Source organism: Parus major, chromosome 10 (assembly GCF_001522545.3).
Source record: "Parus major isolate Abel chromosome 10, Parus_major1.1, whole genome shotgun sequence".
Taxonomy (NCBI): Eukaryota; Metazoa; Chordata; class Aves; order Passeriformes; family Paridae; genus Parus; species Parus major.
Window position 1 is genome coordinate 10,551,343 of NC_031779.1, and position 26,703 is coordinate 10,578,045.

General features: G+C 42.7%; 1 protein-coding gene across 3 annotated transcripts in view; it reads right to left on the reverse strand.

The window, feature by feature from the left end:
• The window catches only part of HOMER2 (homer scaffold protein 2), a 59,894-nt gene that overhangs the window by 27,924 nt on the left and 5,267 nt on the right, over nucleotides 1-26,703 (reverse strand). For all 3 annotated transcript variants that reach the window (XM_015639362.3, XM_015639366.3, XM_015639365.3), the window contains exon 2: nucleotides 9,230-9,386. In XM_015639362.3, the coding sequence (XP_015494848.2) occupies nucleotides 9,230-9,386 (157 nt within the window). The remainder of the gene's footprint in view (nucleotides 1-9,229; nucleotides 9,387-26,703) is intronic.

Here is a 26,703-nt window from a genome sequence, read left to right on the forward strand (position 1 = left end):
GGAGAAGGATACTGTGGAGACTGTGTTTTTTTCCTAGTGACTAATATTAGGGTGGGGGAGAAGGCTGCTTTGACTACAATTATAAAAAAATATAAAACTTCACATAGACATATCATATTTATGTTTTGGAAGATTTAATTAAAGCATATATATAATCTTTGTGTGCACTATAACCACATCTCTAAGTTAATTATTTAAGCACTGATAATTTTATGCATTCTTCAAGCTTATGACAACAGCCTCACTGAAGCCTGAAGGTCCCTTCTGAAAGGCAGGAATGGCACAACCCCACAGCATCATTAAAGACTCTTCTATTCTTTAACAACCTACACACCCCAGGAGTGGTCAGCAGTAGGATAGCTTAGTTCCTCTCCAAAATCTGGAAGAACTGTCTCTTGGCATGAGAATGGCCATGATGGACAGGTACATTATTTTTAGGAGGTCCAGGATGTCCAGGTTTTTTACAATGACATCACATGGTTCCAATGACCTCTCTGGCACGTTCAGCTCCTCCACATCACACTGGAGTCTGGTGATCAGAAACCTCTCTGAGTGGGCCAGTTACTGAAACACTTGTTTTGGCAGAGCTTCTCTGAGTAATTTTACAGAGGGGTTTTAAAAAGAAAAAATCTACTCAGACCAAGTTTCCCTGCTTGCTGTTAAATGGTGCAGCAAGAAATCCTAAACACGCATTTGAATCTTTTCTTTTTAGTGAGTAACAAATTTAATTTCTGGAAAGGTCTTTGCAATCTCCTGGATTCAGCTGTGTGTGGTCTTTCCAGAGCCAGTGACACATCCACACAGCACACATATGAGCAGAAAAATGAACCAGATAGGAACAAACAGTGGCAGATGTGCTTCTGCTCTTCTCTCAAGGATACAGCTGTTGACAGCACTCTGGTGTGTTTTCTCCTAAGCTTACTAACCAGTTTCTGAAGGATTTACTTCCAGAAATAATCCAGGAAATGAACAGAGAATTTTTCACTTTTCAAAGTTAATAACTTGGAAAGAGATTAATATAGAAACATTTAAGTGGTATGAGTTCTACAGCTCTAGACTTTAATTTTTTTTCTAAACCAGAACACAACCTCAGGAGATGATCATGATTTCTGGTTGATTCAATCTCAAGTGACCCCCAAATTTCCTGGCATTTACTTTGTTCCCTTTCTCAGCTTTTGACAAACTCTGTTTTTCACCTGGAGTTCTAGGTCTTTTTTTGTGCAAACATTTTAAACTTTTTCCTTCTATTCTTGGCTCATCTCCACCAGTATTACCAGTTCTGAAATTCCTATTGCAACTAAGCCCTAACCATTTTTTCTCATCCTATGAATACTCCAAGACCTGTTCACACAAGTGCACCCAATATAACCAGCTCTACCTATCTAACCCTGTCTTAGCAACTGTTGGACAATTCTCCTGCAGACACAACTCCAGGCAATGTACTATCCTCCCAGTTATTAAATCCTGCACCTCCCCTCAGCCTGAATTTCACCTTAAGCAAATAAAGGATGATGCAAGTGAGTAGTCTCATCCCTAGCTGACAGCTCTGCTTCTCCTTTCTGCTGCATTCCTCCCTCAACAAATTCCAAAGAAAATGTTCTCAAGTTATTTGAATGTTTAGAGAGAAACCAAAACTCAAGCAACTTCAATCAAGACAAGCACACCCCTAGCACAGACACTACAAATATTTTCAGACCATCAGAGACTGTTCTTTTCCTCAATTTCTTTCACTCTTCAAAGATGTCTTTGAGAGGAATACGGAGTCCTGGTCTATGGAGCAGAAGGATCCAGCACACACCTCAGTGTGCTCACCCCAGATATGATCCTCATGTTAAAATCTCCATTTCCTTTCCTATCTGAGTCTGTCCTACTCCAGCTTCCCCTAACCCCAACATTGCCATTTGTCTTTGATCCTCCACAGGGTCCCTTTGGAGCATCACACTTGGGGCACACCCCATGCAGCCCCTCCTGCCCTGCACCCCAGCCTGCCCCAGAGAAGCAGCCCCTGCCTACGAGGCACCAGCATCACCCTGATGCTGATGGAATTTTCTCACCACTGATGGCAATTTCACCTTAAGAGCTCTCCCTGAGTCATCCCAACTGATGCTAAATAATCTGGAAGATGCATCACCACAACTGTGATAACTTTAAATGAAATCAGAAAATAGCTATTAAAATTATTAATTATTTACTGCAAGTTGTTTCATGGTCTGAGTGAAAGGCAGGTTCCAGTGTAGACAGGCTGGTGGGCTTTGCCTCAGGCCAAACAGATGTTCTGCTCTCAACCTGATCATTGTACAAAACAAAGGAGAACTTCTCTACAAAAGGAGCAGCTGCACCTAGGAGAGCATTTCAATCCAGTTTCATTAGTTACAGAACAACAGGACCAAAAGGCGCCACAAAAAGCAGCTTGAGATTACTCAAGCATCTTTCACAAAGTCTTTTGTTTAGCACTGCTGGTATTGGAACATGTCTCCAGCAGATGAGCATCATTCTCCAGCAAGGCCTGGGAAATCTGAACCAGGAAAAGTACAAAACACACCTGGTGAGACTGATGAAATGTCACCAAAATAGTTCAAAGGCTTTAGTATGGATTAGCAGTGTATACACACTGATTCTATTGTTCTGTCTCAATAGTATTTATCTATCCTATTCTTATATATTCTATTGTCTGATTGGTGTGGTCCTGTGCAGAGCCATAGAGCTGAAATTGATGAGCCTTGTGGGTCCTTTCTAACACAGGATATTTTATGATTCTGTGATTATATAATGTATATAGGAAATCATAAACCCACAACTAATGGTTTTACTTAATGGTCATCTCAGTAGCATAATAGCAATGAGATGTTTATTGTAACATGCACACAAACTGTGCACACTGGAGGGCAGGACTATGCGCTAAAATTGTATTTTATACCATATTTTGTATTCCTAAAGATATAGTATAATTTTTATAGGAGGAATTAATTAGTTCCATCTGTTGACTCTGATATCATCTACAGTACTAAAAGTCATGTTGAAATTAGCACCAATAGTTCATGAAATAACACACTATGGTAAAGAGGGGATGAAGGCCATCAAATATGCTTAAATTCCTGTATTACAGTAATCAGCCAGAGCAGTATTGGAAATCTCCTTTTACAACATATGAAAGTATGGACAAGAAGGCACAAATACTGGATCAGTGAAATCAGACCTTCAGAAGTCAAAACCTGGACTCTTCTGCCCTAATGCAGTGTCACCCTTAAGCTGGATGTGTCTTCTGGGCATGGTGTTCCATGCTGCCTTTTGAGGAAAGGTCATCAGAGCGTCACATGCTGCCTTTGGAGGAAAGGTCCTTTCCATGCTGGTTCTCAGTGTCAGACATTTAAGTAATACTGAGCTCATACTTCCCCCCCATCCATGTTTTATGGCTGGCACACCTTCTGGGACCACCAAAAAATATTTCCCACCCAGCCTGGAAGAAACTGGAGGGCAAAACCAGCATGGCAGAAGAAGTTTTAGAAAAAAAAAATAAATAAATCCATTGTTGAAAAAAAAGTTTTGAGAAGATAAAATAGAAATTTTTTAAAAAAAATTTTAATCAGATTTTATTAGCAGGGACTCTGGAAACCATAGTCCTGCCAGTGCTGCAGTCTGGAAAATAATTTCCAGGGTGAGGAGTGGGACCTCTTGGCATTTGAGCAGGCAAAGGGCAGGTGGCCGGGACCCCAGCAGCACCACGCTCCTCCAGCACTCGGCATCCTGACAGGCAAGGGCCATAAATAAAACTAGGGCAGGCAAAACTAGAAATCAAAGAATCTCCCTGCCTTTGACAAAACACACAAATACCCTTACCCACACCTTTCAAAATCATAGCATTTCAGGATTTATCTATAGACATTAAAAGAAAAGCTAACACAGCACTTCGTAAGGTCACTTTTCATTTGCTTTTACATCCCTTTATCTTTGGCTACCCAAGGCTGTAAAACATCCTCTGTAGTTCCACTACAAAACTATTAAACCTGAAAAATTAGGTAGTTAAAAAATGTAGGTATTTAAGAAGAGGTAGGCATTTAAAAAAGAAAACACCCTACATCACTGCACCTAATTCACCGTGTGCGGGGTCTGGTGAGCACACACTGACACTCTGAATGCCAAGTGAGAAGCCAATATTTTGATTGTTGCTGCCACACATTATCACAAATCATACCCATGAGGTCCTAGAGGCAGAGCTAAATGCTGCCACACCAACGCAGACCCCTGGTGAGGTACACACTGCCAGAAGCCTTTTATAATTCTGTGCCAAAAATTTTGTAATATATAAATTACTTGGTAGTTTTTTTCCTGTGAAGGAGCTGCTTTTGGTTTAGTGGCTGAATTTACGTCAATGGAAGAAAAAAAAGAGAATGAAAATATTAGCCAGATGAAGGAATTTCATCTGTGCTACCATACCCTGTAATTGTTTTCCTTTGAAAGAAAAGACTCTGAAATCTAAGAGTCACCTTTTGGCAAAATACTCTAGGATATTTTTAACAGCTATGCCTTAAAATAATTCCTTTTCCATGGGCAAAGAAAAAGATCTGTTTTGAGCCTCTGAACACATCACTGGAAGAACTCAATTTCCTCTTTGTGTGCTGAGGACACCTGCCTCCAATCGTGACAAGAAGAAAAGCGTGGTCATAAAGAGGTGGGCAGCTATTAAATTAGGTAGCAATTAGTTCCCTGGTTCAGGAATCGAGAAAGCCAGGAATACATCAACTATGAGCAGATTTACATATCAGCTCTTCTTACCTCCCTAAATATCTGCTGCCACAGGCTGCTGGGGCTGTGTCCCTGCCAGCTTCATTGTCCTCTGTAAATCACACTGTCCCCTGCATAGATGCCACTTGATCAAACAGCCTCATCACACCATATAATGTACTGTATTCACTTTGGGGAACACTGGGTGAATGCTGATTGGCAAAATTTGGCCCATATTCTTATTCTTACTAATTGCAATTTACTTCATAAAGTATCATAATCAGACTCACTAATTTTGCTTTCCCAGCACAGCAATTTTTCTGGTTCTCTCTTCAATACTTTCACACACTTGTGCCCAACTTAGCTGCTGATCTCCAATACTCAAGGTAATGATCAGGTAATAAACTCTTAAATTAACTAGGAACTGTGAATGAGTGTCAGCTGACTGTTTTTTTCCTCTGAAATGCAGTCTTTATTTGTGTATCATGTATTTTCCACAACTACTCTTGCAATGCAGTCATCTTTTAAATCCTGATTTTAGTTTTTTTCTAGGCATCTGTTTAAGCATCTCTCAGAGACAACAGAGGACTGGCATCTGTGATGACTCTTGCTGCGTCACTTTTCTTTGCTGCTGCCAACTCAGTGTGTCTCACTATGCACTTTATTGCTGGCTATTAATTTTTAAGCTACCTTTATGTTCCTTATTAACAGCTCATTTCTCAAAAGAGAAAAATGATGTTGTTGCAGTTACAAGTTTTATAGAAATACAACATGAACATCTGAAAAGAGGGCAAAGGCTTGTTTCTGAGGGATTATATTTCCATCTCAAATTCCTTTCCCTCTTCTCTATACTGTTTGGATAACACGTAATTTCAGTTTATAAAAAATAAATAAACCCACCAACCAGTGTACTACCATGCATTATTCCTGAGGATGACAGGGGCTATTGGTCTGCATAATTTTCATACTGTCAAACTTCCTTTCTGCCTCCAAAAGGCAGGCCAATGTAGGTCACTTTTAATGAGGAGCCCTGTGTGTGGCTTTCCCCACACACTGCACAGCAGTTGGACACTTCCAAGTCCACATTCTCCCTGCATCATCACCATATTCTGTCTTTTGTCAACAGGGCTGACTTCTGTCCACAACACTGGGCACTTTCACATGGTGAAGTCTCTTGCCTCCTTAACTCTGAATCAGTGTGTGCCCTTGCATTTCAGTGTATCATTTCCTCCAGCATTCATTATGCTGCCATTAGCCTCTGGCTAGAAACTTCTTAAAACATGATGAAATTACTTGCTCGACAACATACAAGTTAATTGTAACGTAATTGAAAGATATACTAATCTATTCCCTTGTTTGGTCATGGTATCTTGGTTAAGATCATCCAGCATATTCTCATATGGTATCTGTGAAATCTTTTGCTATAAATTGTAAGCTCTGTCTACAGCACCTGTTTCTCTGTGAAAGACACAGGAATTAGAAGAGCTGTTGTCTCTAGCTTTGCAAACAAGAAGAATTTAAGTGGTACAAGCTGTTTTGAATCCAGGGTCTCCTCTCTGCAGTGCTTCATTCCCCAGGTATTTTAATGGGTTTGTTTTTGGGATGGGGCAATTTGAAAGAAACCTGGCACCTGCAGGTGTGTGCTCTCTCCTGGCTGGCCTGCATATTGGACTTCTGAATACTCCTCTGCAAGGGAAGAGTTAAGCTCCCTAGACTTCACTCTGCTTCCTATCTTTCCCCTACTCTCTTTCCATTCCATTTGTCTTACCACCTCCATGTGCAGCATCCAGACTCTCCTATCCCTCCCCAAGGGGTAAGGTACAGGCAGTGCTGTGCTGAACAGGGCACTCCTCTGCCAGCCAGGCTCACAAACTGAGTTACCAATATTTGCACCTTTAAACACACGGGCTCAGCAGGTGCCTTAAGCCCCACCTTGAGCCCATTGCTAAATCCTTCTGCTCCCCTCTGCCCTGCACCCCAGGCATGTGGGGCCGAGGGACAAGGAGGAGATAGGGACAGGCTGTGCCTGCTGGGAGAAGAGAGGATGGGACTGAAGGACAGGGCTCTGGACCTTTGAGGACAGCAGCAGCTGCCTGAGGAAGCCGCTCCTGCGAGGATCAGAGCCCATCAGGTCAGTGCTGCATCAGGAGGAAAGGACTCATCAGGGTGACACTGCACAGCCTGCCCTGTGCTCTGCTCACGGGCTCCAGAGCTCCAGCTCCTCCACACTCTGGCAATTCAACACTGCCCAGCGTGACATGTGCAATGCTACAAGTAAAATCAAGCTTATGCAACCAGGTGATGACCAATACACAAGGGAAGGACCCTGTATTCTTGATCACTTCAAAGTATTTTTATCATTAGTATGTAATGTCAACATAAGGTAAAAAAAAGAACCTCCAAATTAATCCAAGATCTTCATACCAGTTGGATTGAATTTAAATTTCTCTACAAGCCAATGCGAATAATATATGTTTGTCTAAATTAAACTGTTAGAGCAGCCCCTCTGCTGAGCAGACAAGGATGGAGAATTGTAAGAGTTACACATCCTTCATCCTTGCCTTCATTTTAGGGCCAAGTCCCTTAATTTACTTGAGCTTCAGCTTTTTTGTCCTTAAAGCAGACATAACTTATGCCCACAGTGATGCTGTCACATTAATCCATCCGGTATTTGCCAACACACGGAAGACTTTATTCTAATGAGATGTACAGAAAGCAGGACACCATCATCTGAAGCTGTCTATATTCTTCCTTACAGTTCTACCCAGTTTCATTTTTGCCTGGGAAAGTAGGTCAAAACACTAAACTAGAGTTGTTTGAAGGGGAAAATGCAACTTTTAACTTCTTTTGGCATAAACACCAGGTTTTTTTTCCCAATTAGCACTCAGAATGGTCAGGCAGGGTCACGGGACTCTCCAGAGGTGAGCATGAAGGTAGCATCTATTCTTGACCTGTTCCTTAATCAGCAAAGATTCAACACAAGAGGAATAATTTATGTGGCCAGCAATTGATTCTTGCTTAGGAAGCCCCAGGGGAGAATTGTAATCATGGCCAGCTCACCTTCTCCTGGGACATGTTAAAACGTGGGGGATGGAGGGTAATGTTCCTTCTGAGCAAAGCAAAGCTTGGGTGCCCAGCTTGTTCTTCACACACACTTTACAGTTCTGGGCAGGACCTCTGGCTGTGGCCATACGCTGCCCCTGCAGCTTCCCTCACTACATACAGTAATTACTTTGTTTTCATTAATTGGTCTTAATGCATGCATGCACAGCCACAGATCAAGCTGTGAGTGCAGCAGTTTTGGCTGGGAAGTCGCACTTGCCCGGGATTGTAAGGCCAGCAGCCCACCAGCAGCAGCCTCAGCACAAGCATCCATCGGGTGTGAGCAAATCGGGGGGCTCAGTGTCCCCCAGCAGGTCCCAGGGGCTGCAAACTGCAGATTCCAGGGATGGATGTACTGGCACAAACAGCATCCTGGTGAGGACACATTAATGCTGTACTGGTGTCAATGAAACATTACCATCAATTAAAGCAGGCAGTATGGCTGATTTATAAGCCAATATATAACCAAATATAGCACAGGAGATGTTTGGAAAAACAAGTATGTGAAATAGGCATGACAAATAGAAAAGCTTTATTAAGGGATGATTTCTGTGATCTCTATCTCCCAGAACAGTGATATTTTAACATCCTTATCCAAACAGGAACACAGATAAACAGGCTGTAAACTCATCCTGTTACCCTGAGGTTTGTGCTCTGACAGAAATGACCGATGATTTTTGTACATGGGCAAAATGTTTTCATTTATACCTCTGACTGGGGTCTGCTAGGGGAAAGTTGTCACCCATCAAGTGACTTTGGAGGGACTAATGAGAGGGATAAATGTAGTTTGTAATAAAAACAGTTGTCTGAGCAACCTATTCAGACTGACTGATTTGGATTCTTACAGCAAATACTTAAGCACATGCTGGTAATGCAAAACAAATTAACAAAAAAGGTTGGGGGAAGAGCCTTCATGCCTAACTTGTCACCTAAGGCTGATGAACTCCAGTGCAAAAGCTGAAGAAAAATAAGTGCTAAACTGTAAATACTTCAGCCAGGCAAAAGTGAAAATGCAGCTGGCATTTAAATTAAAAGCTATAGTCTGCATGTATCTGTCTCCTCATTCCTTTTAAAAAGAACATTTTTATCACCAAAAAGGCCTCAGCCTTATCTACCCCAATATAGGTGGCTGTTTGAGATACCATGCTACTGACTCAATCTGGACACTTAAAAGTTCTTGGCTCACTTATCATGAAGTCAAATTCATCAGAGATAAATTCAAATAAGCTGGGCAAAATCACTTTTAGGGTGCCCTGTGTTTTTCCAATTATCACTACAAGTCTCCATAGCGGACAATATAAAAAATGGAGTATTTACAGTATATTTAATGCAGCCCCTGTGTGTGTTCAGCCAGGGCTGCCAGTCCCACACCTCTCCACACAGAAACACGCTGGGTGCCTCCTACCTTGGCTCCATCCACACTGATAATCCGATAGCTGTTTCTCGTGCTGTCATAGAAGTAGGAAACAGTTACAGCCTGCTTGCTTGCGGGGACCCAGTTCTTCTTCGTGCTGGGGTCAATTTGGAAGACATGGGCTCTGGTGGTGAAGATGGGCTGTTCTCTGGAATAGGGAGGGACAGGAGAGATGGATGCATGAGTCTGCGGAAGGTGAAATGTCCCAGCAGCCCAGCTTGACCAGGCACATTGAAAGCACAAGGCAGAGAGCACCTGGCAATCCCCCAAATGAAAAGACAGAGCAGTGACACTGCCCAGCCACACTCCAGCCTTGAGTACCTTTTCTTGGCATCACTAAGTGACATTCAGCATCCTGAAGTTGCTGCCATAGCCCAGGAAACAACTGGCTTTTTTCTCCCCATGTTAAACTACCTCAGTACCCATCTATTCCTCAACATATTTATTTCCAGGAAAGGACATTCACATGCATTCCTTCTTTCTTTCCCCATCCACATATTTTCCCAGAAGCAACAAACCCCCCCAGCTGGATTTCCTCCTGCCGACATTCCCATGAACTGCTACCTACAGCCAGGGCTCCTCTGTGGGTGCACCAAGGACTCCAGTGACATACAGGCATGCTATAATTACTGAAATATTAATCTCTCTCCTCAGAATCCCACTGTTCTGTGGATGTGCATGAAAATTTCATTAGATGCAAACCATTCAATCACCCTGGGAAGTGAAGGGGGGAAAAAGAAACAGAACCAAACTCCAGTGTTCATACAGATATTGCCTTTTCAGCTCTCAGTGGGTGATGCAGCACCCCTGAAATCCCTTTCCTAAACACCAGCCTTCCTCAGATGCTTTTTCTCCTCAGGAAGACTGTGCACACAATGGAGGGGTTTTGTTTTACCTTCAGTGTGTGACCAAGCAAATCACACAGAAATGCAGAGAATATGCAGGACCAAAAGAACCAACTGTGATACATACAAACTCATCGAGGTTAAAGATCAGAATGAAGCCTTTCTTTAATGCCATAAAGCTGCATTCACCACCAAGCACACCTTTAATCCAAGTTTAGCAGTAGAAGTGAACTGCAAAGCAAGCTCTACTGAGTAATGTGCATTTTCATGCTTTTGATTTTTAAAAGTGACACTATATAATGTTTTATATTAAGTGTACCACTCAAGATATTCTTGTCCCATACAAAATATTACATCATGAACAGGTAATTGACAGAATTATGACAGGATCCAAAACCAGTGGTACTACAATTGAGCTACCACCCAGAAACTGAAATTAAAATCAAGGGGAGTAAATTTGCAAATATCAAACAGATGAAGTGATTTAAGAGTACAATTAGCTCAGGAAAGATGGAGTGAACTTGCAAAGCCCAGCAAGGCCTCAGGAGAGAGAAAATGAAAGAGTGGTTTTCTCCTTGCAAGACTTACACTTCTACACTTTTCCAGGGGCTAGCAGGTTTCTGGACAGACAGCTGTGCTGAACCATGTAAAATACTTACTCAAAATAAATTGAAATGACAATGGGACTGTCATATTACAGCTGTCAAAGAGTAGCATTTGCTTCAGTTCTCCTTTATCAGTAACTTGCTGAACCCAGCTCTCATTTCATGCCAATATCGATGCCATCCTCAGCTGGGTGGAAAGAAGGGCCAGGCATCCTTAACATTTTAAATACTTTCCTCATCCATTACACAGGATTAACACTGTATCACCTACAGAGGTCATGGAGTTTGTCTGCAATAACAAATTCAGGGAGGGGAAGTTCCCACCAAGCTGTGTACTCTTTTAAGAAATGTACATTCCCTGAATGAAAAATAATTTTGAAATTTTTTTTGCCTTTAACCTAGTTGTATATTTTCAGTTGACTCTACTAAAAACAGGGTAACATGTCCTAAATATTGCAATCTAAATGTTAGGAATTTTCCTCCATGCAAACCTATTCCACAAACAACTTTAATTCTGTTACATTATCTTTACACCAGAAAACACTGTTAAAACTATGCCTGGCTGCTGTGCAGCAGGGGCAGTAAGCATATAAAGTAAATCTGGAGATAATAAAGGTAGAATGAAGCCAAAGGCCCACAACTATCCATCTCCATTTGTTCAGGAATCTTGAAGCTGCTACTGTTGAAACAGGAGGTGTACACATCCATCCAAGTAGATAAATCAATGGATAGTGAAGCTCTGGGCTGCAAATATCCATCTATCCATTCATTCTTTTATTAAGGAGTAAAGGCAAAATCTCTGTTTCTAATCCTATGATTATCAACAACAAAAAAGTCCACCTGCATTTTGTCTTTCTGTGTCACAGTGATAGCATGCTAGTTGCTAAATTATTAAAAATACGAAAATGCAATGTGTAAACTTAAACATCAATGTGAAATGAAATTAAATGAAATCATTTGAGGTAGCTGATTTGTTGACCTTTAGCTGGGACTCAGATTTGGAAGGGCCAGTTGGATGCTCCATGTGCCTCTGCCCTTCCTGCCAGAGCTGGCTCTGCAGGTCAGCAAAGCCCCCAGACTGATTTCTGACTGAAGAAGAGGAAGCATCCCCGGAACACAACCTCCTGGATTTCCTGGCGTTGCCTAATAACAATTCAGAACAGAAGATGCATTTCTGTGTCTGTGTGTGCCCTGCTGCAGTTCTGTGCTCAGCTCTTGCCCCAGAGAGCCCAGGATTCAGCCCTTTCCCACAGGACGGCAAAGCCAGCTGCCCTGACGAGCTCCAGAGCTCTACACTGGGAAAACCTGCACTGCATCCCCAACTCCTCTGACCACCCAAGCACACACTGGCAACTGTGTGAAACTGTGGCACTCAATTTTCAAGTGAAACACTAAATTAGGTACTTTTAAAACCCTTCACCATGACACTACAAACTGAGAACGATTATTCTGTCTTACTCACTTGTAACTTTTCCAGGCTCAAGAAAGCACTTTACTGGTAGAAAAATGACTTCATTTCCCAGGGTTCCTTTCCTTTCCATTTTAGCAGAGATTTATGATTTATCAGCTTTTATGATGAAACAACAGCAATGCTAAGTTGAAACTCTGGCAGCACTTTCTGCATGGTTTGAGCCCTGTGAGCTGGTTGCTCCGTGAGGCTGCCAGTTTGCCCGGGGAGGCTGGAGCAGCAGCACTGCCAGCCGGGCTTGGACCCACACATGGAGGCAAAGAGAATTTATGAATATTTAAAATCTCATTAATTTTAACCAAAGTCGTTAATGATTGATTAAATACTCTTTTAAAAACTCCAACTGTTTAAAAATCAATTTGACAGTAACATCCACGGCTCGGAATAAAGCTGCTTGAAAAGTCGAACATGAAAAGTAGAAAATCACACCTAATCATTCTTTATTGGTAATACAATTTAAGACAGAAAATGCTTTTACAATTAAATATGGCAAGCATGTTTTAGAAATATAATTGCCATTTTCCAGTCATGGTTTTACACATTGCAGTCAACCTTTAATTTCTGTCCTTGCTTCATATAAGTGAAATCTCAAGTAAAAAAACAACCACCCTCCTTTAATGTCATTAACCTTTTCTGAAGAATTTAAAACGCAAACCACGAGATTCTAGAGCTAACTAAGTGCTCCACAGCTGTGTGAGAGACAGTATCACTTTCTGGTTAAGATACAACCATGCCAAATTTTACAAGTGTGTGACTAGCTGCAAGCCATGTGTTTTGTATTACTCTTCCTAATCAACGGGAATGAGCTCTCACTTAGGAAAAGTTCAAATTATTTAATTCAAATTTCCTTGTTTATCACTTGAATCATGAGCACAACCAGTGATTTAAATCACTTCAGCTGTAAAGAGTCCTTGCTGAGTGGCAGCCAGCATCCTCCAGGCTGTGGGATGCTGGTGGCCGATGGAGCTGTGACACGGCGAGCTCCGGCTGGGCAGCACCGGGACAGCCACGGATCCAGGATCCACCTGTGGGGCCATGTGGAGCCAGCTCCCAACCAGGCACTGGTGAGTGAACACTCTGTACTGCAGCAATCCTTTTTGCTAGTAAATAAAACATGGTGACCCACAGGGGTGCCTGCGGGATCAGCACCCAGACACGTTTAAACACACGGAGTGCCCAGTGCACATCAGGTGGATGCACTGACCACGAAGTCATGGGGACAAAATAATTTTTGTAGGATCTGGAACATCAAGTATATTTGTGACAGGAGATCTGGTATTCCACTGGAGGCAAAACCACTAATTACACATTTTTTTAAAACTTTCACTAGCAGATCACTTAAAATTCCTGGGATAAGGATTCCTAGTTTACAGCACAGGATTATTTGTGCTCTCCCCACCCTGACTGTAGACAACTTTGCATTAACTGTCTAATTTACCAATTGAAGTAAAAATATTTTTAAAAGCACATGTCTTCATATATCTGCCATTTGGTGGAGGATGCACATGCCTGCAGACATCAGCGCAGAGATTTTGGAACATGGTGCCTCCTGCTACAGCCCAGCATCATGCACACATTGAGTTTATAATACCTGACAGTGCCAGCAGATCTGCAGTGATTTGCTGTAACAAGTATTAGATAATGAGGATCTCTCAAGAAAGAAGAGTAGATGCAAGTGCAAAATCCTGCTTTGTGACATATCCCCCATCACTGGTCACGATACGAAAAACTCTATTTGTTAAACACAACATGATAAAATTGGTGCCAACAGTTATTTGGATTGAACATTGCTACTGCTGCCTGTGCAGTAAATGAAATGTGCAATGAAAAGAATTAATCCTCTATGTACATAAAAAGTAGTTTGGTGTACCATTGGTATTTATTTAGATCATGGATGGAAATTTTTCTCCTATTTGAAATACTCATCTTGATGAAAGTCCAGGCAAGTTATGATGCCTAAAAATTACCTGCAAAAATAGTTTACCTACTTGTTACTCTACTCACTTGTATATATATGCACATTTCAAACTTTGAAAAACAATCAACTCTTCTCCCTGGAACACCAAAACTGAAGTAAAGGTAGGCCTGTGATGAAGACACAATTGCTGTGGGGTGAAGTTGCAGTTCATGGTGTCACACACAGCAATTAGCACAGTGGTTGCAGTTTATATGCAATATTAGTCTTTGCTCCAAGCAAAAATTAGAGTTCATTATCCTCCAACCTGTTACCTCTATGCATTCAACACTTGTGCCATCTTGGATCAAATCTTTTCAGAAGAAGAGAGAGCCACACAAATTAGTTTCCTGATGATGACTGAGGATGAAGTTAAAGGACCCCTTCTGACCTCACTGCACACACTCCAGTCAAGTTCATCCCTCTGTGCTACAAACCCAGCAGATTCAGCTGTCCCAGCCCAGTGCCTGAGACAGTGTCACCTCAACACCCATTGCTGCCCAGCTCATGGCTGGGGTCACAGCACAGGCAATATGCAGAGCTGGGGAGAGGCAGACACGAAATCTGTGCATTTTTGGATGTGGTAGCAGCAAACTGGCACTACAAGAGCAGGCAGTTTATTCCCTTCCCAAATTGCCATATGCTAATTCATCCAGGTCACTCAGATCCCATCAGTTGCCACAGGCAGGTTCTGGTGCTGGCTGCCAATGCACACATCCAGTGGAGCAAATGAGAGCCTGTTTCAACTTGCAAGGGTGCAAAACTCAGCATGAGGAGAGCAGGTGGGTAATAGCTCCATTTTACACCTGAGGAAACAGCCATGGAGAGCGAGATGGCATCCCAGGATAACAGAGCCACTAGCAAGCCTGGAAATAAAATTCATCACCTCATTTCCTCTCTGCAGCTCTGCTATCACTATCATTGCAGGGCAGTTTTATACCACATCTACCCAGGAAAGTTTTTGACTATGTGAATTCAAAAGGCTAAATCAACAGCTGAATATTCACCACTCAACAAAAAAGAATTAATAGTCTGTACAGAGCAGAGAGAAGCTCTCAGTGCATTTGACAGCTGCTCCTCCACACTGTGGAGGAAGGTGGGATGGGGTTCCTGCAAAGCACTGCCTGCAGCTCCCATTGGTCCTGCACTGCAAACAACCCTTCCTCCTCACACTTGTTTCCACAGCAAAAATCACTTGTAAGGATGGAGACATAACCCTGAGCAATACAGGGCTGAGAGAGAGGGAGGATTTACTATCAGTTGTAAATGGGGATGGGAGAACTGGCCTAGAGTGATGAGCTGGGCTAGCAGGGCGCAATTGCACCCGGGTTTTGCTGCTCTTTATTCTCTGCAAAAAAATAAAAGCATGCTGGCACCTCTGAAAGTGCCATTGTCAGTACTCAGTGGTCAAAGCCTGTGCTCCCAGGAGGCATTCCCTTCCAAAAGGGTGGAAGGTACAGGGAATGACTTCTGGAAAACCCAGGCTCTTGGGACAAAAATTACACTGCCCCTAAAAGAGAGAGAACTAGAAACAAACAGCTATGTTAGAAATAAAATTTACTTTAAGTCCTTCTTTTCACTCTAGAAATTCCTATTTTACAGGCAGACCAAGATCCTCACGATGTGGTTGAAGTGCTGAATCTGGCAGCAGTGTTAATCAAGAGCAAGGTCATGCAACTCGTTCAAATATCCAGCCATGATTCTCTAGTGCCCACTTGATATTAGATTTTATATCAACTCACCTGCAGAAATATATGAAATATGTGCAAAAAAATCCATCTTTTTAGCTCTCTTCATTTACAGGCATTATTATTTCAACAGAATATAATTAGCAAAAGTACTTCTTGCATTTTTTGGGAACATAATAGTTCCAGTTACTTAGAAAAAAAATTAGAATAAAACTAGCTAGCTAAGGAATTGTCTGTTAAAAGCACAGACATCAATTAAACTCGTTGATTTGAGGCTCAGTAAATCCAAAAGAATGGATCTTCAGGACAAAAGCTCTCAGTATGAATATCACTGTAACATCTGTGAGGTCTCACAACACCACTGCGCCTTTATGAAGCCAAATATCCAAATTAAAAGGCTTAACTTTGGCACTGAGAAAGATCACACTTTATTTTGGGACCATCTCCAGAGGTCTATTAACCTTTCAAGACACTGTGAATAAACACTCATACACAAGCGACAAAAACTAAGAGGACCCTGAACTATTCCTCCATAGGTAAGGTTACTTATTGGAGAAAAACAAGCTGAGGCACACGTGTGTGAAACTGGTTGTGTAACTGAGTCCTTTTCTGAGGAGACATTTAAAGGGGATCCATAAATCTGCACTTCAGTAATGTTACCACAGCCTCCCGTTTGCAAAGGCGTGAATTCAAACTCTGAAAATTGGGAAAAATACTTGTACTCTGTGTACACCCAGCACCTCTCCCACCCTCGTGACAAACGAAGCTGGATCAGCACGTGAACAGCCCCCAAAGTCATCCTATCGCTCTGGATTGGTTAAAAATTACATCCTCTGTATTGACCCCAGCTCCAGGGGAGTTAATGCTTTCTGCACAGCCTCCGCTGTGGCACAATGTTTGCATTGTAACATTTCAGGGAGAAATGCCATTGTAAATTGAAAGTGTAAACCCTGGAGTGGAGAGAGCGGCTCGGTAGGAGCAGGAGCACATTCCCTCCTGGTGCCTTCCCTGCAGTCTCCATCCTGGCACAGACCAAGGGCACAGGGGGATGCCCAGCTCTGGATCATGGACATGCCTGCATGGACCAAAGTCTAGCCCACACAGCTGGCCTTGGGAAGGAATCTATTTTGCATTTATAAACAAGCAGAAAATCCCTTCAATGCAGTAGTGGAATCTTTATTACTACTTTTAATCCTTTGTAGTACTGCATGACAGAAGACTCGGGGTACTTTGAGGTTGTATAGGCTATTTCATGTCTATTTACAAAATGAAGAGACTAAATGTCTGAGGATATATGATCAAAACACATGGTACCTACAAACAGAAGACTGGAGTGAAATACCATGTGTGTGCATGTAGAACCCACTGACACCACCAGGGCAGCATCTTTATGACTTTTCTCCTCCCATGCTATAGGAATTTGCATGGCTGATGAGGATATCTTCACACAAAGCAATCTGAAAAGCTGATTTCAATCAGTGGCGTAATCAAAGCCTCAGTATTGCAAAATAATATGATTAAACACTCCATTATTTCAAACGCCACAGCACTAAGCAGATCCTTGGAGGGGAGTGCTTTTGTGCACTAATCCATGCATGTAATTATCGATATGCTTTCCCATGCCCTATTCAAATGCTCTCCCCTGAGGCTTTTCTTCCACTTACACTAGGGGAGGGAAAAAAAAAAAAAAAAAAAAGCCAATCAGTTCAATTTAAAGAACAAGTTGTATAACTCTTTTTGATCTACTGCCTGAAGGATCAAGTAAGAAATTCTACCAGCTGTAACCTCAGAAGCAAACGATAGGGCTCCGCTTGTGGCGGTGGCCAGCTCCACGTGCCAGCAGCACGGGCAGGACACAGCTGTGCCCTGTGCTGGGACACACTGCCACAGCACCTGGGGTGACAACACCCTCAGCCCTGAGCACTCCACGAGACTGCAAGGGAAAGGCTACCAACAGATGCTTTCATACAAGGCTGCATGTCTTTAATGAAACTGAGGGATGGAAAAATGAAAAGCAATTAAAGGATAAGCGATTTGCTCTGTAAGAGATTAGAAAGATGCAAAGCAATGCCCACACTGGGTTTTCAGCACGTGTATTGACTTGTCTCTGCTGAGAGCACCACCAGGCTGGCAACAGCACTGCCATGTTTAAATGGATTTCATCCTACCACCCTCCTTCTGGATCCAGAAGACAAAAATCACCAAATGTGGTCAAAAGGAAGAAAGGCAGTGAATTAAAAACAGGAAAGAGAGGTTCCAGTGGAAGCACAGCCCCTGTGCTCACAGCCAGGGTCCCCACAGCTGCAGCTGGGCAAGGGCAAGGTGCTGGGCACAAAGAGGAATGGCTAAAGCCAGCCTCAGTCCCCACTCAATGCAGTTTATATTAGACAGTGGAAAAGAAGCAGATTCCTGTTTGCTGGTGATTTTAATAGACTAATAGAATCAACAGGCAGAGTGCCTTGGTTGCTGCTTGCACGCAGGCAGCAGCTCTCAGGGACTGGGGGACACGGATCCTGGCACCTGCGTATTTCCTAGTAGCCAATAAGATAACAGAATGACACATTTCTTCTGCCTCAAGTTAAAAATACAAAGGAAATTTCAAACATTTAGAAGCTAACTTTATTCACTTTGATCTTTAAAAATATAACACCATCTGTAGCCGTCAGATTTACAGTACAGATCTCAGATATGTACATTATTTGTTGGTATAAAAAGCTGTCAGCAGCCCCAGTGCAAAAGTGAGGATCCTCTGACAGTCTCCTGAGTTTCAGAGAGAACTACTAACCTGAAAAACTTAACCAACAGGTTATTCATGAGCAACAAAACAAAAAAAGAAACACCACTTCCCTTGCCACTAAACCCCACAAAACTAAATCCCTACAACCTGCTAGCACTGCAAAGTGTACATATTTGCAGGTAATATTGGGGGAAACGTATCCCAAAACTTCCTGAACCTCAAAAGCCACCTATTTGTGATCCCCATAGACCTGTTCCCTTGGCACTTCTGATTCCTGCATGTCAGTGGTTCCAACACTGTGAGTTACGTACAGGTTATACAAAGTGTGGGGTATGGAAGGATTTAGTTTCAACTATCAGCATTTTTCAAGCTATGCAGGTTCCACAACTACAGCTAAAAGCAAATATGCCAAAAAAATTACATTTTCCTGTCAGCAGAGTCTCAAAAATTAGTGTGGGCTGGCTGAAAATTTGTAGAATAAACAAAACACAACACACATGCCTTTTATAAACTTATTATGCAAGATGAGTTTGGGTAATATGCAAAACCAAGTAAAACATTCAAATTATTTTCTGGATATGCATTAGCTATTTCAAATCTAACCCCAATTTTAAGGAGGTGCCAGTCCTGAGGGGCCAGGCTAGGACACAGGCCAGGGGAAAGATTGGCAGGAGCAGTGAAAAGTCAGAACCCTTATAATGTCAGACCATTAACAGCTTTAAAACCAAAAGGCCTTGACCTTTTAAAAAATATATTCACTCTGCTAAAGAACTCTCTCCTTGTTTTCCTTAAGTCAAATAAGAAACTTTGGAAATACATTCTTACCTGTATGCTGCTAACAATGACTTTCTTCACATTTGTAGTATTTAGCTTTTTGTGTCTTGGAAATTAATAAAATAGGAGAGGACATAATTTTTCTTTTTGCCTGTGATACACTCTGTCCTGCTGGTATTTCTTGATTGAAAGACTGCACATAAATCTGGCTTTGCTTTAAGAAATTAAGGTCTACTAGACATTAAAAAATCCAATTAGTACTACAAAAATTAAGGCAGACCATTTCCTCAGTCTCATTTACACTACTACAGACTTTTTTCCTTTCTGTCAAGGGTGAAGGACACAGCTGAATGATGGGATTTTTTCCATCTCATTTATATATTGATGTAATAAGGGCAGACAGGTAGGCCTATGCAAGTGCTGATTCTGTCAGCAGCCCAAGTTGCCAGGACTGTGAATATTGTCACTTATAGATTGATAAATGGACTACATGGACTAATTGTATTGCAGCGTCTCTGGACAGATGGCAGATCTTACAGCCATATGGTGATTATTTCCACCGAGCTGAAAGTATATTAACACTTACCAAATGTTTAAAACGAGGAGATGATCTAAAATAATTTTTCTGTGAACAAAGACAAGACCAATGGGCTCGGCTGGGCGGGCACGCTGGGGCTGGGCTCTCTCCCAGGATTCCGGCTCGGCGCAGGCTCCAGGGCCCGCGGGGATCGCGGTTATTGATGGAGCCGGCTGCGTGCTGGGCCCTCAGCTGGAGCTCAGGGCTTTGTGAGCACAGGGCACAGCCTGCCTCGTTTCAGCTCTTCTGCATGGCCCCTGCTTCGTGCCACTCTCTGCTGGCTGCCCTAGGAGCTGGCGGCACTGAGACTGGCACTGCCTTTTCCTCGTATTTCTCATTCCTTCTCTTCTCCTCTCTCTGGTTGAAAAGATGCTGAAGTTATTGTCCTACTTTTAAAGGTAGCTGTATACCCAACCCTTCCTGCTGGAAATCCAGTGGAGGACTGCCCAAAGCCTGAACACAGGATCTCTGGAGTAGGACTGACTCAGCACTTTGCACCTGCAGCCCAAAAAGCCAACCATATTCTGGGCTACATCCCAAGAACAGGTCAAGGGAGGTGATTCTCCCCCTCTGACCTGCTCTCGTGAGACCCACCTGGATTACTGCATCCAGGTCTGTGTCCCCCAGCGTAAGAAGGACACAAAGCTGCTGGAGTGAGTCCAGAGGAGGACACACAGATGATTAGAGGGATGGAGCACCTCTCATCTAGAGACAGGCTGGGAGAGTTGGATTTTCAGCCTTCCAGTGCCTAAAGGGGCTACAGGAGAGCTAGAGAAGGATTTTTTACAAGGACATGTAGTGAAAGAACAAGGGGGAACAGCTTTAAACTGAAAGAGGCCAAGTTTAGATTAGATAGGAAAAAAATTATTCCCTGTGAGGTTGGTGAGGCATTGGCACAGATTGCCCAGAGAGGTTGTGGCTGCTCCATCCCTGAAAGTGCTCAAGGCTAGGTTGGATGAAGCTTTGAGAAACCTTGTCTAGTGGAACTTGTCCCTGCCCATGACAGAGAGGTTAGAACTAAATGCTTTTTAGAGTGCCTTCCAACCTAAACCATTCCATGACTATACATGCACTAAATGCATTTTGCTACCTCCGCGCCTCCTCCCAAAACAGAAATCAGCTGGGAGGGGACAGAACTACGCCCCAGCAATCCTGTGAAACAGATCAAACCAGCTGAACAGTGACCAGAGGCTCACCCTGCTCACTGCCAAGGCTGTAACCATTGCAGAGCTCTGCAGCGAGCGCGTGGCTCCGCGCTCCCCAACCGCGCGTGGAGCACACCCGGCTGACACAGCCCGTCCTGAGATTGACACAGCACCCAATTCACCCTCCAGAACAACGGCAGAACACACACAGGAGACCTGCTCCTCTTCTGCTCTGAGTTACTGCTCAGTTATACCAAACAAATGTGTGCAAAATCAGCTCAAACTCTCCACAGAAGTTTATGCTAGAATAATAAACCCATATCACACAAGTTAAATGATTTTTTTGCTTCACTTTCAGAAAAAAATTCTGAACATTTGTTTGTTTTAAAATAGGATTGAAAATAATGTTTTGTGTTGTGCAGTAATTTGTTTTGCATGCACTTTCATGATAGGAAAGTCCTTGCTAGTGGAAATAACCACCTCCCTTGCTGGGGGTGAAAAAAGTTCAAGTATCAGTTTTCCCTATTTGCCGTAAGTAAAATAACAGCAAGTCAAGAGCTGGAAACTGCACTCTTCGTAGTCTCTGTGATCTAAAATTAATGCCTGGTGTTGGTATGCAGAATGGATCAAGTACTTGCTCAGCCACTGAGGACAAGGTGCCAACTGGTGAGAAATTCTTACTATGCTTTTCACACATTCACACTTTAGCACCCAAAGTATTAAACCGATTTCACTTTTAAGGCCTCTTTTGCAGCTCTCCCTAAATACAGGTGTTTTAAGGAAGCCTTTACTACCCCTGAAAGGCAGCAAGAGAACAGATCAGTTGCCCATTTCTCCCTAGACAGCACAGACTAGCCCTGTGTTTTTCCATGTGCCTCCCAGCCAACTCTGACCCAGGTCTGGAGCTGCTGCCACCCTGGGCTCTGGCCAGGCTGTCCCCCCAGGCAGCAGCAGCAGCTCCAACATCACAACAGGGGAAGGAGAAGTGTCAAAAAGGAGATGGAAAAAGAAAAGGAAGAGGGGAAAAGTAACTTAACTCCAAGGTGCAAAGGACCACCTAACTCCTGGAAATCATCTGTTCTTTTATGGAATAACAGACATCACTGAACTGTCCCAAATCATTCCCAGCGGTTGCGTGTCTATTTTATCTTCTGGCCAATAATTCAGAGGTCATCCTTCAAAGCAGCTGATGAGCATGAACTCTTTCCAGTACAACCTCATGTCACTTGTGCTAATTTAGCAGTTATTGGGAAGGGTGTTGGAGATCACTGCAATATTACTTTGGTATTTCACAAGAGAAGCCATATAGAGTTGCACAGTATTGCTCTCCTTCCAAAGGACAAGGATGCAAATTCATAAGGCAGGGAGGAAAGACCAAGCAGAGAATGCAAAGTGGATTAGATATTTTGATTCCTTTCCAAACTCTAAGCTTAAAATATAAAAAACTTTGGCAACTTCTCCCCCATAGAATTTGAAATGCTAATTTCTAACTCAATCGAAAAGTTCTTGCAAAGATCTGAACAATACACATGCAGGATTATTTCTCTGCGGTTGAAAAATTCAGAACAGACCTTCCCTGTAGAGGGAAAAGCAAGTAACCACAGCCACAGGAGAGGTGTTTACCCCAGGCTTAGGTCCAGCTAATGAAGGAAGTTGTCCCCACAGCCCTCTCCAAAACCACAGAAAAATCTGGGGAGGAAAAACAGGGTGAGAGAGATTGCTAGGAGCATCAGGCTGCACACTACCACGTCCTTGAAAGCTGATGCATCTCCCATAATGTGCAATTTTGAAGGTTTCAGAAAACACATGCTCAGAACCTTCTGTCTGGGGAAAGTCTTGGAGGATTACACAGAAACTTTAAAGACATCATTTGTCCTTCAGAGCTCTCAAAAGACAAAGTGGAATTTCACACTGTGCACAAATACTCATTTCCCTGCTCCAAAGCACACAGGAAGGTGAAAGAGGCACAGAGGGGAAAAGTTCCCCAGATAAACATGGACACAGAAACACTTCTAGATCTGCCTGGGAGATGAGCAGCCTCCCCATCTACCCCAAATAACTCCTAAACCAACAATTTCCTCACTGGAGCGTGGGATCTGGTCCTCGCTTCACAGCTATTGTGTTTCATTGTAACTGAGATTACAGACTGAAGCTTTCAACTCCATTCCCTTGAATTTGGGTGGGTGTAGTGAAGTGACAGATCCCTGTTCTCAGTCAAGCCAGTTTCTGTTCTTCTTGAAAAGGACCATAAACCAAATTAGGTTTTTATGAATGAGCATTTTTAGAGGACACTTTAAATACAAGTTTATGAGGAATGCCTTTATAAACAACAGGCAACAGAAAATTATCTCCTGTAATGGACTATGCAAGTGACAAACAGCTGTCAAACATAAAATATAATGAAAAGAGAGAGTTCTTATTCACCTGTGTGCTGTTAACTTTTAGGCAACTACATCTCCTTTATTATTTCATAAAAGAATAAATTTGTCCCAATTGCAGCTGGAGGAGAGGGGACTGCTATGCCAGTCACCAAATTAAACATGAACTGAGTACAAAGACACTTTTATCTCCTCCTTACCCAAGGGCAACAGTTGTGCCCTTACTGTATACTCTGCCCATAAGCACTGTCCACTTTCTGTCCTGTCTGAGCAGAAAGCTCCTGGTGAATTAGGGAGGAGTATTTCAGCTTTTGGGTTTTTTTTATCAAGGGTTTGGACCCCATGAGGGTGTAAGAAATAGACTTTACTTGGAAGGGCAGTGCTTAGGTACATCCTATGTACAGACCACACAAGATACAGACCCAACACATGTAACATTAAGAGAGGAAAATAAAAAGTGAAAAAAGGGAACTGCATATATACTATGTTAAAGAGAGTGGGTGAAGTGGCTAGACCTCCTCTTTTGTATGAAGGTGGAAGGAGATTAAACTGACCACCTTGTGGCTCCCAAGCTGTGAAATCCCAGTTCCACATCAGGACATGCAACATAGCAGAAGAATAATCCACAGAGACTGACAGCTCTGGGAGAAAGTTCTGCTAATAGGGACTGACAACATCACCTTCAGGACTGGCATCACATCATCCTGCACACCAGAAACTGCTCCATCCCAAAAGGTAGGATCCTCCAAAGGCAATCATCAGCAGCACTTTTCAAGCCAAATCTGCCACTTGGAGGCATAGAACAAGTTTTAAATCTGTAATTCATGCAAACTCATCCATGTGATTTGTAGGATTTGGGGTGGTTGGGGGACGCAGGGACAACTCTGCTGTTGCCATCTTTGCACCAGTGTCTGAACTACCCACCAGGATAGAGCTCCTGCCTCATCTTTAGACACCACCATCTGTGAAATAACCAATAAAAAGGTGTCAGACTCTCCCCACATTTCCCACGCATCCTCCAAGCAGCTCAGTGCCCCAGCACAGCCCTGAGTGCTGGCTGGGGACATTCTGCATTTCTCATCTCAGAGAACTTCTCCACCTATTTTCAAATGCTCTTATTGAACATTTTCAATATCACAAAACATTGTATGTTCCCACAAACAACTGCAGAGAGACATTTTAGATGTGTGCCACAGATTCATAGTGGGAAGCTGCAATACAAAAGCCTGATAAAACCAGGGAATGAAACAAAGGCAACAACAAAGTGTTGCTGTTACAGATTACAGAGCACCTCACCAACAGCAAAGAACTTGAGTCAGTCATTGCAACACAATTAATATGAGGGAAGACTGTACATCTTGAAGTATTACCTTTCAAAAGGAAAAGCTCTGAATACTCCCCAGCTCTGGCTACACTGTCCTTCTTCCAGGGATGAAACAATAAGTAATTGTATACTAAAAATAAAATGCTTACACCTCCACATATAAAATTAAGATTTCCTTTCAGAGCCAAGCAAGATTAAAATTCTGTACTTTTTTCCCCCCAAGAAATACAGTGGTTCCATATCTGAGGAGAATCTCCTGCAAAGTGTTAAGCAAACAACAAGTATTTATTCAGTAAGCACTCATACAGCACCATTTCACAGTTCCACAAGGAAAGATCCTCAGTACAAGCAAAAGCAGCTTTAGGAAAAAATATTTTGCAAGCTGGCTACATATTTTTAAACGTATTCCACAGAGGCCTTTGCCGTCTTGCTGCACTGAGGTACTAAACGTTGCCTGATAAGAATGCAGTTGCAGGATTATTATTATTATTATAATGAAAATGCTAATGGGGAACAACGCTGGCAGCTCTGGAGGGCTCTCCCAGGCCTCTTGATGCATAGGCAGAAAAGTGCAACTTCTACAGAAATTTTCTTTCTGAATCACAGAAGGGTTAGAGTTTCTAAATCCTGTAGGCTGCAGTGAAACTTCCAGATGGAAAGGAAACAATTTGTCCCTTCAGGAATTTTTACAATCTTGCATTTTGATACATCACGTCAAATAAATAAAATCAGATCAGTGCATGGAGGAGGCAGGAAAGGAGGATGCTGCACTGAAGGGAACAGGTCTGCACAGTAAGCAGCACTCACTGCTGCTCACACCTCCATCACCCTCTTTTCCCTCGTTCCCCTGTCTCAAACCTGCACACTCCTGCTCCGTGATAAAGCCACTGTTGTTTTGCAGCTAAAGCTCTTGCTAGCCTTCATACATGAAGCCCACAAATCCTAGAACACCTACACAGCAGAGCCTCCTGCTCCCCTATGAGTCATTAAGCAGGCTGTCCCGCTTGCTGATGTCAGCCAGCAACATCCATTTTTTTTAAACAAATCCAAAAACGCCTCGAGCATCAATTATTTAAAATATTATCTTCATTTTAATCCTGACCCCAGTGGCAAAATTACCATTACGAAGCAATTCCAAGTGATGCAGAGGGTCCAACAGCCTCTAATAGTTGCTACGTCAATGAGGAGTAAGCAGCCAGCTCCTCGTGTCACACATGAGCTCAGCACAGAGCACCCGAGCCGGCAGCAGCGGGCAGATTTCTCTTACAAACAGGCAGAGAGCAGCTAGGATGTGTCACCAAAAATACAATCAAAGATCAACTGCATCATCCAATCTCATCTGGTACATTTTGCATGCGTGTGTATTACACAAGCCCTACTCACAGCAGCCCTAACCTGTGCTGGGTGCTGCGTGCCTGTGGCGCAGCAGCAACCTCCCCAGATACTAATTGTCTATTCCCTGCCTAATTGCTCTTGCCATTAAAAGGGCTTCTTTAATGCTCAAGCTTAAACACTTACTGTCTTCGTTTGAAGGCAGTGCCCTTGTCACATTCTGAGCTTTAAGAACACAATCATCAGCTATTTACAGTGTACAGCCAAGTTATCAGAGAAACATATCTGAAATATGTTCCTTTGAGCACATTTACATCCTACAGAGGCATGGCCAAATCACAGGATAAAGCAGTCGCACGCTGTATTTGCAGCACACAGAGTGCAAAAGGCGAAGGAGAGCAATCAAGGTGAAAGCAGACAGAGATTTGACCATGTAGCAACCTTGAGGAATGAGGACTTTCCCACTCTGCACACACCCTATCACAAAGTCAACAGGAAAACCAACAGCTGATTTAAAATGCTTACACATCCCGAAGTGTATATTCATAGGTGAGGCTATTTATCTTAGGCACTGAACAACAGAGCCAAATGAATGAGTAAAATGAATACACAGCAGTAGGAACTCTAGATGCAAAACC